Source organism: Myotis davidii, unplaced genomic scaffold, assembly GCF_000327345.1.
Source record: "Myotis davidii unplaced genomic scaffold, ASM32734v1 scaffold2368, whole genome shotgun sequence".
Lineage (NCBI taxonomy): Eukaryota > Metazoa > Chordata > Mammalia > Chiroptera > Vespertilionidae > Myotis > Myotis davidii.
Window position 1 is genome coordinate 66,470 of NW_006298784.1, and position 11,404 is coordinate 77,873.

Genomic DNA, 11,404 nt, shown 5'->3' on the forward strand with positions numbered 1-11,404 from the left:
GGATTGGATTTTTAGTCAAAAAAGTTTTTAAATTACTCTCCCAACTCCAAATCTAAAATGGAAACCCCTTTTAGGGAGAAGTGTGTAGGCTACATGCAGAATAAAAAAGACCTCCTTCTCACATTCCTGTTGATAGCCAAGAGAGAAAAGCAACACTTGAATACTGTCCTTTGATGAATTAGTTCTCCCCAGTAGAAGCAATTAAAGCATCAGATCCTTTCTCAAGAGTCTAAGATACTGATCTAAGATGGCACTGGGTTAGGTGGAAGCTACACTCACATCCTCCCAGAACCAAATTGGAATTACAGCTAAATTATAGAAAAATCACCCCAAATAACTAACTGAAGACTAGCTGGAGAGCCTGGCCAGCATGGCTCAGTGGTTGACCTTTGACCTATGAACCAAGAGGTCACCAGTTCAATTCTGGTCAGAGCACATTCCCAGATTGTGGGCTCAATCCTCAGTTGGGGGCATGAGGGAGGCAGCCAATCAATGATTCTCTCTCATCTCTGTCTCTCTCCCCCTCTTCCTTTCTCTCTGAAATCAATAAAATCATATTTAAAAATAATTTGCATGCTATTAAAAAAAAAGGCTAGCTGGAGAGAAGCCACATGAAGACTGATAGAATATGTGGAGGCAGGAGAGAGCTGGTGGGGCTCCCACAAGCTACACCTGAAGTTCTGGAGGGATATTTCAGCTGTGGGGGAGGGGGCATTCCCCCTGAGAAGTGTGGGGTCTTAAACCACCAGAACCAGGGAAATGCACCGACGTAACAGCCATCTGTGAAAGGCAGTGGAAGTTTCCTCTGCATGGGAGAGGCAGCTTAAAGGAGCAGGCACCCTCTTAAAGGACCAATGCACCAAAATTTTGTTCTCAGCCGCTCATCCTAGGCTCTGGTAGAGGGAGGGCAGAGTGGACTAGAGCCACGTGAGGAGAGTCTGGGGTTGTTGTCTTTGGGGAGAAAGCTGAAGAGTCAGCCATCAGGATCCCTATGCTGTCATTGCCGTATATGGCAGAAGCCATCTTTCTCTGGCAGAGCATTCCCTTTCATGTCCCAGCAACCTGGGGGGGAGCAATAGCCCCACCCACTGGAATGCCTCTTGCCCCACTCTGTGGGAGCTTATGCCCTGCTGAGGTGTACAACTGGAGGCTCTTTCAGTGACTATGCCTAACTGGCAGCCTGGAGGTGGAGGTAGGTCTCTGGGTGCTTTGACTGTGTGGCTTGGCTGCTTCATCCTGAGAGGCTAATTAAAGTGCAATCTGTAGATTCCTTATGAGGTTCCAGCAAAGCAGGTTTAAGAGAGCCTATAGGATTAATTACTATTCTTGTTGTGTTTATCCTGTGTTTCAATAGAATCTATTATGCACAGTTGTGGATATTAGACTCTGGTTCCGTTAATTATCTTCAAAGTTTTATTTTTCACCTATGAACTGAACTGGAGTCTGAATTTTTCTAGTTTTCTTAGATATTTAGCATCAGCCCTCTAAACCAATTTTTCTCCCATTTTTTTGACTTAGAATTATTGAGATTTATAACATGATTTTTCTCCACTGGGGTACAAAGCCTACTTGTGCTCCAGGGATATTGCTTCTTAACAACTCTAGAGACCATCGCAAACTCCTTCCATGCCCAGGCCTCATTGATCCTCTTACAAAAAGCAAAGATCACTTGGCTCTGAAGGAAAACTTTGCTTCTCTTCCGCAGGACGCCCCTTCTCTTAGAAAAATCAGAGCCAAGAATCCTTGAAGTGGGAAAGTATTAGGCAGTTAGACAGGCAAGAGCAGAGTAGAAAAAAATAGGCCATGTATGGAAGGTCACCAGGGCAGACAGCCCTGAGCGCCTAGCAGCAAACAATTGTGCAGTGATAACTCACCACTAGGGTGACTTTTCCTTCCCTAGCTTATCACTGGTCATATGGTTGAGACCCTTCCCTGAACTTTCCTCCCATGGCATGTTGGTAGTCATGTGGTAGACCCCCTTAAAGGAGGAATAAGGAGGCTGGAGAATAGCTTTAAACTATTCCCATACAAGCCCTTGCATGACTACTCTTTTAAGTGTTCAGAACAATAAGGTTCTGACTTGCATCAAATGATCTTGGAAGTAGAACCTTGGGTCTGTTGATCACAGAGTTTTGGTCAAACTAGAAATAACATCTAAGCCTCAGTTGTGTTTCAGCTCCAGGTCCAAAAAAGCAGCAAGGCCAGGTGGGACAATGCCATGGCTGACGTCAGGACCACCTGTGATGACTAGTGACCCCTCCCTTGGTGCCAACCAATCAGTAAAGACCACAACCCTAAAAGACACACCTAGAAAGCTGATGAATATTTCATTAAAGTCTTCCCCGGGATCTACCCTAAGACCTCTGCTTTTAGAGAGCAAATAAAAAACCTTGGGATGGAAGACCCATTTCTCTCTCTCTCTCCCACACCTGTACCTTTCCTCACCCCCTTCTCAGAGGTACTCTTTTTCTCTGGAGCATGCCCATGCCTTTCCCCCCTTTATTCTTCCCCCAGGCACATTACCTTTGCCTTTCTTTCTCCTTAGCTCCAAAGGCCACTTTTTGCTTCTGTAACTTATTTCCATGCAGCCCACCTGGCTCACTTTTTCCATACCTCACTTCTTGTACCTCTGTTGCTTTCTAAATAAACTTTTGCTTGTATTTGAGTCTTGTCTCTCCATTCTTTCTTAGCCAGAGCTCAAGTACTGAGATTGCTGGTAACATTCTGCTGTTGTTCAGCTGTTAACAAGTTCATTTTTATTGATGAGTAGTATTCCTCTGTATGAATGTAATACAATTTATCTGTTTATGGACATTTGGTTGCTTCCAGAGTTCACCTACTATGCATAAATCTGCTATGAATGTTTATATGCAATGTTTTTTGAGCATATGTTTTCATTTATCATGAGTAAATTCTTAGAAGTGAAATTGCTGAGTCAAATGAAAAAATCTGTGTGCATCCTTATAAAACCTGCCAATTTCTGTTGAGAAGCCTATCATCTTTCTTTACTATATTCCTCTGTATATAATGTATTTTCTTTCTTTGGCTGCTTTTAAGATTTTCTCACTATTTTTTAAAGCAACTTGATTACTAGTATGATACACCTTGATTGTGTGCGTGTATGTAGATATTCATCCTGTTTTGAGTGTATTAAACTTATTTAATATGTGTGTTTATGGTTTTTACCTAATTTGGAAAAAATTTAGTCATTTTTTCCCTCCAAATATTTTCATGGCCCTTTAGGGGCACTCCATCTTCTATATATAAACCCAGTCAGTAGCCTGGAAGTATGGATGCTGTCTATAGTACTTGAAAAAAGTTCTCTGTTGAATGTCTTTGACTGTAGTCTGGCTTCTAGTTTCTCATTTACTCTGGCCTATCTGCTCTCAGAAAAGCATATTCCCCAGATTTGTGTTATTTACTTGCTCCACCAAAGAGGAAGCTGTGGGTCCCTGTTGAGTCATTGGTGTGTTGCTGTGGTGTCATCTTGTGCGCTTGCTGCTTTCATCATCACTGGAGTTGGTGTACAACTTTCCTTTCTCTGCCTCTTGCATAAATTCTTTTTTTAGTGTAGTATAGTCATGATTTCTATACTAGATGTGTTTTTTTTTTACTGTTAACCTATGTTTTTAAATTTATCTGCAAGCTAGTGCTTGTTTTATCAGTGGCATTTTACCTGATAAAATGTCCTTTTCTCAGAGGACTGTAATGTAGTGGTTAACAACAGTATGGGTTTGAGTGCCATGTTACCTAGATCTGAATTCCAGGTCTAGCATTCTCTGTGGGAGCTCAGGCAAGTTTTTAACTTTTCAAAAGACTTGTATATGTCATTTGCGATTTGTGAGGATTAAGCAATTTATGTTCAGTGCTTAGAACAGTGCCTGGCATACCAATACATATTAATTTATTGCTTTAGAGGTATATTTTTCATAATGCTCCAAGGTGTATGGTTAGGTTACTTGTATTAATTTTTTTTTTTTTTTTACCAAGAGGTGTCAGGGTAGAGTGGGGGGTATACTACAGATCCAACAAGGGATCTGGATAATGAATCCGATACAACTTGTCAGATTACCTTGTTAGGAATTAGTCTACAAAGCATACTGGTGAGCCACTTTTTTCTTCAGCCTCTTCCAGTTGTAATGACCAATGTCAACCTCTTACAAACTCAGCTTTGCTTAGTTTCTGAGTTGGCCTGATTGTATTGCTTTGGTTATTAATTTATTGGCTCTTTTGCAACTCTATAAATAATATATTTGTTCACTTATTTTTGTTATTTTTAAAGCACATAACATATGTGTACTTATTGATTCATAAAGTACACATGTGTACTAATGTATATAATACTAACATTATACATCTTATGTAAAACATATCACCAATAAAAGATACAATATAAGAATACATGAAAATATTTTCTTCCTGTGCCCCTGATGAGTTGTCTTGTACATCCCATGTTGGACACCACTGCCTTCAATCCTGGTCCTAGAACAAAAACCTGATCTTCACAAGAGTGACTGTGGTGTCAAAAAGGAATGAAAAGCTCTTGGCCCATGCTGTAGGTAAGTGATACCTTACTGAGCTGTCCCCCACTGGTGTTTAAGTTAGAAGTGTGGGTTGGGTGTTATCTAATAATACTTCACTCGAAGTCTCCTGCTTGAGTAACCAGAAGAATCATGTGGAAATGGAGCTCCGTAAGGGAATAACTCATATTTTATGTGTCCTCTGCTAGGGGACACTCGGGTGCACTAGGACACTGAGGACACACTGGGTCTGGAGTGAAACCTGTTGAATTCAAGCATGAATGAATAAATGATTGAACAATTGAATGAATATGTGAAAAACATTTTTAAGCCACAGGAAAAACACAATTAAGGTGTGATTCTCACTTGTCTGTAAAACATCTCCCTTGCTAGAGGTTGTTCATTTACTTTTTGTTCTATCTCTATTAAAATGAGAATGATTTCTACCTTTTGTCAGCCACACTTTTATGTTTACCTGGTTAAAGTGTTAGCACTTAATTATATATGACATCCATGATTTAGTGCCCATGTATTCTAGAGAGGCTCAATTTAGTCAATGAACTTTTACACGATTCTGACCTTTTTGGGCCAAGAATGGTCTAAGATTATGTCTTTTTTTCTATGTGTCCCATGCATTAATTCAAGTGTGTGTGTGTTGTTGTTGTTTATTTTTTTTCCTCAAGGAGATTGTTCCTATTATTAAGGTCCTTTCTTGATGTTTGCTCTTTTAAAATATTTTGAGTGTGTGACTACTGGTTTGTCATTTTTATGCATTAACTTTTTATAAAAGTATCTTAGAACAAAGAGTGAAACAAAAATCTTGTAAAGTGCCGAGTCTCTGTCACATTTGAAAGAAACCCTCTTTTATCTAATTAGGAAGACATGGGAGACAACTTCTACTCATCATCTAGGACATGCTAGCATAGGTGACTTTTACCTATTTCGCCACTGCCTTTTCCAATCCCTGGAAAATAATAAGTATATTGTGGAATTAGTGAAAGACAATGTTCCTTGCTGTATCCCTACAGTCTACAAAGTGTATAGCATAGTGATGGCGAACCTTCTGAGCTCGGCGTGTCAGCATTTTGAAAAACCCTAACTTAACTTTGTTGCCGTGTCACATATAGAAATTTTTTGAGATTTGCAACCATAGTAAAACAAAGGCTTATATTTTTGATATTTATTTTATATATTTAAATGCCATTTAACAAAGAAAAATCAACCAAAAAAATGAGTTTGCGTGTCACCTCTGACACGCGTGCCATAGGTTTGCCATCACTGGTATAGCATCATAGTAGATTATCACTAAATTTTTATAACTGAATGATTAGTTTTATTTCCATCTCCTTCCTAGTTCTGGTTTTTCATCAGGTAGTTCCCCGTTATGTTTATTTTCTACATATCCTTTTTTAGGTTCTATCATCTGCATGAATCCAAAAACTCTGAGGGCAAAGGAACAGTTTCTTTGCTAAATTTGGACAATAAGATTTGAGGCTGAACTGTTTCTTTCACTTCAGAGCAAAAATTCACTTGTAAGACACTGTGGGACAGTCTTCGACAAAGGCCATCAAAGTGAAAATGACAAAAACCAGTAGTGGTGTAGAAGAGATTGCACAGCCTAATAGAAAGGGATGCTCTAAATTATCTACAGATTTTTCAAAAATTTATAAATTTTCAATAACAGATATCCAAGATTCTTCACTCTAGCAAACCTCTGAAGCTCACATTCCATATACTTATCTCCATTTCTGGGCTTGGTTACTACAAGTTAGTTTGATTATCTGAAAGGGTTGTCTGGTCAAAATCTTAATGGATTTAGTAACTTGATTTGATTTACATGCCACTTTTTAAATGCATGTTTGAATTTCTAAAAATTTTGTTTTTACTTCAAAGAATTATTTTTTTTTTATCATGTAGTCATTTACAGCTAAGAAGTTTCCTTTTAGAACTGCTTTAGCTGTATCCCACATATATTTGTATGTTGTATTCCCATTTTTATTTGTCTTAAGATTTTTTTGGATTTCTCTTTTGATTTCATCTTTGACTCATTGATTTTTCAGTACCACACTGTTTAAGCTCCACATGTTTGTGCATTTTCAGTTTTTCTTATTATTGATTTGTAGTTTCATACCATTGTCATTAGAAAAGATGCTTGATATGATTTCAATCTTATTACATTTATTATGACTTGTTTTGTGGCCTAACATAACCTATCCTAGAGAATGTTCCATGTGCTCAACCACTGAGCCACGCTGGCCGGGCTATTTTAGTCTGTACTTTTTTTTTTTTTTGCAACCAGGTGTTATATAACAATAGACATTTATTTCTCACAATTCTGGAAGTTGGGAAATCTGAGATCAGGGTGCTAGCACAGTGATGGGAAGACAAAAACATTCGGTGCATGAGAGTACAGTAGATGAAGTCAGGGACCCTGATGGTGACTTTATCACAGGATGTCACACTTTCATTTCCTTTGCAGTAACAATACTATTTTCTCTCACCTATGAAAATTTCGGAATTTAATCAATAACTCCACACCTCTTTCTCAACACCAAAACAAAGGTTTTTGTGTCTCTACATACAATGTAAATACACTGTATGCATTAAAAGCTTTTGATCATTGGTCACATTGTTTTTTACCATTTGGCCACAACGTACTAACTACAGAGGACTTTTGGAGCAGAGCTTACCTCAAGCATGTAACTGCCTTGAAAATATAAAATCCAGAAAAACAGAAAAATGAGAGCATGTTCATTAATATTTTTTCACTTGTAAACTTGTATTTTAGATTCTTCTTTGGAATAAAACAGGCTTTTTGACTGTTTACAAGGCAATTTTTGAGTTGTAATAGCTCCATGTTTTTCTACTGTATCCCCGCATTCAAGGTTGGCTGCGGGGACAGGACAGAAAGTGCAAGCACCTTTTTTCTTACACCTATACTGGAACCTTAGCAGCAGCAGCAACTGTTCCAAGTCTTTCAGATGCATTCAATTTTTATTAGGCATGATGATTATTCTGTTATGGTACTGCTAATTTTTATGTTTAGATAAATAAAAATAAATTGAATAATTCCACACAATACATAATTACTGATCTCGAGATACTTATGGAAATTTCTACTAACTGTTTTTGGATGTTGCTTTCTCAATTTCCTTTTTTCTTTGCTCCATCTCTCAGAGTGAATCAAAGGAAACTCATCTTTAGAAAGACTTCTTCTTTTGAGTCGAGTCTTTTATATTGAGAGCTTTAGAGTCTCACCGGAATAGTAAGACTGATGTTTAATCTCAACTGTTTCTGAATATATTATATTATCCACAGAAATATACCCTGGAAAAAATATAAGAGGCATCTGTTTTTCCCAAACACTGGACAGCAAGGGAGTTAACACACAATGGGGCAAGAAGGATCTCAAAATAAACGTGAGTACTTCTCTTCAATTTTAAAGAGGCAGATAAAATTATGACTAAGATTTTAAAATAAAATTGATAGTTGTAGTTGTGAAGATTGAAAATGATGATATGGGGAGGAGAAGGTGGAAAACAATGAGAATGACTTTGATGAAGAAAAAGGTTATAAATAGATTCTAATACACTGGGAAACAGAAACTTCTTTGTAAAACATAAATTGGGCCAAGAGGGGTGTTAAAGTATATAAAGTATAAAAGAAAAACGAGATGGACAATACATATATAAGTATTAGGTTTCAGTGTTTTCTGTATTTCCAAATTATTCCAATGAATATCCTTTAATAGAAATAAATTTAGTTATTTCTATAGGACAAATCTCTAAAAATGAAACTTGTAAAGTATATGATTATCTAACCACTATGCTGTATACCTGAAGCTACTACAAAATAATACTGAATATAAACTATAATTTAAAAATGAAATTAAAAATAAAAATGAAATTTTTGTGGCAAATATAATGCATTTAAAATTTGATAAATGTTGCTAACAATCTGTCTAAATGGCTTTCTAATTTATAGTTCACCAGTAGCATTTATTTTCTTACCTAAGATGTTATATTTTTAATTTACTTTTAAAACTCTGATATGTGAAAAAATCATAGCATGATATTTAGTTTACATTTCTCTGATTGAGCATATTTTTATTTGTTTAATGCCATTTATAATTTCAACAAATTAAATTTTCATCAAATTTTTGTTGTTTTCTAATTAATTTAAAAAATTCTTTATACAGTCTGGATATTAACATTGTGACATAATTTTTTCCAGGTATTCCTTTGGTTTTAATATTGTTATATAGAAATTTTAATGTTTTAAAGATATCATAGCTTTATTTTTTTATTTTAATTTTTTATTCATAATCCTCACCCAAGACCATGCTTAGAGAGAGGAAGGGAGACAGTGAGAGAGAGAGAGAGAGAGAGATAGAGAGAGAAAGAGAAAAAGAGAGAGAGAGACATTGATGTGAGAGAGAAACATCGACTGGTTGCCTTCTGTACATACCCTAACCAGGGAATCAAACCTGAAACCTTTCAGTGTACAGGACAATGTTCCTACCAACTGAGTCAGTCCAGTCAGGCAGAAGTTTTAATTTTTATGTACCTAAATTATCAATGTTTTACAATTTTTGAATTTTGTGTCTTCCTTATAATAAGCCTTTCCTATTAAAAAAAAAAAGCTTACATTTTATTTATTTACTTATTTACTTATTTATTTATTTATAAACTCTGAAATTGACTTATTCAGGGAAAATCTTTAAGCCCTTCTCCACATCTAAAATATTTTTGGATGATCTCATTTAGCTTGTTCCTTGATAGAATTGGTTTCCTTAGCTCTTGGGGCTGAAGAGGGGGTGGTAACCTATGTATCTTTCTTTTTGTCCTGGCAGAGGGAGGCCAGCACTTCACTTGGGTCATTGCTATTGTGTTCATCTCACTTCTTGGTGCCTGCTTTATTGCAAATTGCTTGGGTAAGTGGTTCGCAAAAGTAGAGTTCTCCTTGAATGATTTCCCTAAACAAATTTTATGAAGTTGCGCCAAACATTTTGTTATCTTTACTTTCCTCAACATATCATCCTATAATGTCTTCAGGGTCTTGGATTTACCATTCAGAGCTACATGCTAGATCTGCTATTCTTTGCTGCTGCTGCTGCCTTGTGTTGGGAAATGAAAGATAGAATTTAGACCCTTATCTGCATATGTGAAGGCTGGTGACCAGTAAAATCAGCCCTCATTTTGGAATAGCATTGCAAAGGGCTGCCTTGTATGAGTAAAGAGTAACCACCAAAAAAACAACTTTCCGATGGACTTTTAAAAGCCTGGCTTTAAAAAGAATAGCTGGAAGACCTGTTATTTCTGATATCAAGGCCTTGTATAAGGTTATTATAAGTAAAGTATTATAAGTGCAAATAAAGGCAAATAGACCAAAAGAAAAGAATAGAAAGCTTAGTTGCAGACTCTGCATATGTAAGTTCTTTATATAAAACAGAAGGGGCAATTGCAGTGTTATAGGAAAAGGATAGTTTTATTCAATTAATGGTGTAGATACCATTGATTATCCATATTTTTAAAATGAAATTGGTCTCCTGTCTCATATCATGTACAAAAAGGCTCATAAAACTGTAGAAATATCCCAGTGTTTACCAAAAGTTGCCGCTCTAACACCAAGTCTAACAGAAAAATATGCTTAAAAGCACATGCACTAAAGGTTTGAAAAACTACTCCCAATAAAGCACAAAATGGATTATATATATATATGTAATCATATATATACACACACACACACACATATATATATATGCCTAATATGCAAATTGTCCTCTTGGGAGTTCGACCGGGAGACCTGGAGTTCGCTCACTCTCTATGACATGCGCTGACCACCAGAGGGTGGCGTGGAACGAAGGAAGACTTGGCCAGCAGCTGGCAGCCAGGGAAGGAAGGGTCTAAACTGGCAGTCGGACATCCCCCGAGAGGTCCCATATTACGAGACGGCACAAGCTGGGCTAAGGGACAGCTCCCCCCACCCCAATGCATGAATTCATGCAACAGGCTTCTAGTATGATAATAAAAATATTAATTTCAACAATATATTTCAACCAATTCACTTGGAGCTACAACAGAGGAACTGCAAAAGGGAAAAAAGAGAATGTGAGGGCCCTAACTATTAGGATAAGAGAAAGGTTAGAGCAGCCAGCTCCCATTTCCCAAATTAAGTGATTATATAGGGAGAGGAAACGAACTTTTTTTCTCCTTGGCAGTGACCCACACCAACTTTCTACGCTGTAAGAAAAGCAGCCCTGGAATGTCCAAGCTGACATGCATCGAGGAAAAATCAGACCTGAAAGGTACAGGTGGCAGAGACACATAAGAGAATTTCTTTCTCATTTCCACTTCCATTAAAATTCACAATCGGATTTAGAGTAGATCTGTAGTCACCCAGGAGAGATTAAAGTAACATGATTGAGAATATGGCACAAGAGTGCACATCAGTAATTGAGATCGAACTATTTCTCATGACTGTCATCAAATAACTGGAGAAAGTATTATTTAATTCCATATCTTTTGATTCAGACATATCATAAGGACTGTTTCCTCCGACTCTCGTCTTTATCGCTTTTATTATTCTGGAATTTATAAAGTCTCATTTTGAAGTATGGGGAAATGCTTGAGAGTGTTAGTAGGTTCTTCACACCCATTAGATAAAATATCCTGTAAAACGCTTTGTTATGAAAAACACTTTAAAAGTGAATGCAAATAGATGCAGGGATATTGAAAAATGATCATCCCTTCTAAGAGAATATGTTGTAATTTTCTTATTGTCAATACATGATTTCAATACTCTTGTTTAGAAGATATTTTGAAATGTAATTAGGAATATTTTTTAAAAGGGAAACAAGCCGAAACCAGTTTGGCTCAGTGGAT

General features: G+C 36.8%; 1 protein-coding gene across 2 annotated transcripts in view; it reads left to right on the top strand.

Annotated features, from left to right (window-relative positions):
* The first annotated feature begins 7,698 nt into the window (after positions 1 to 7,698).
* Positions 7,699 to 11,404, top strand: part of CLEC4D (C-type lectin domain family 4 member D) — a 6,705-nt gene continuing 2,999 nt past the window's right edge. The window contains exons 1-3 of one of the 2 annotated variants that reach the window (XM_006774488.2): positions 7,699 to 7,939; positions 9,373 to 9,453; positions 10,741 to 10,827. In XM_006774488.2, coding sequence (XP_006774551.2) covers positions 7,912 to 7,939; positions 9,373 to 9,453; positions 10,741 to 10,827 — 196 coding nt within the window. In that variant the 5' untranslated portion in view covers positions 7,699 to 7,911. The remainder of the gene's footprint in view (positions 7,940 to 9,372; positions 9,454 to 10,740; positions 10,828 to 11,404) is intronic. The other variant, XM_015570957.1, reaches the window with a different exon arrangement.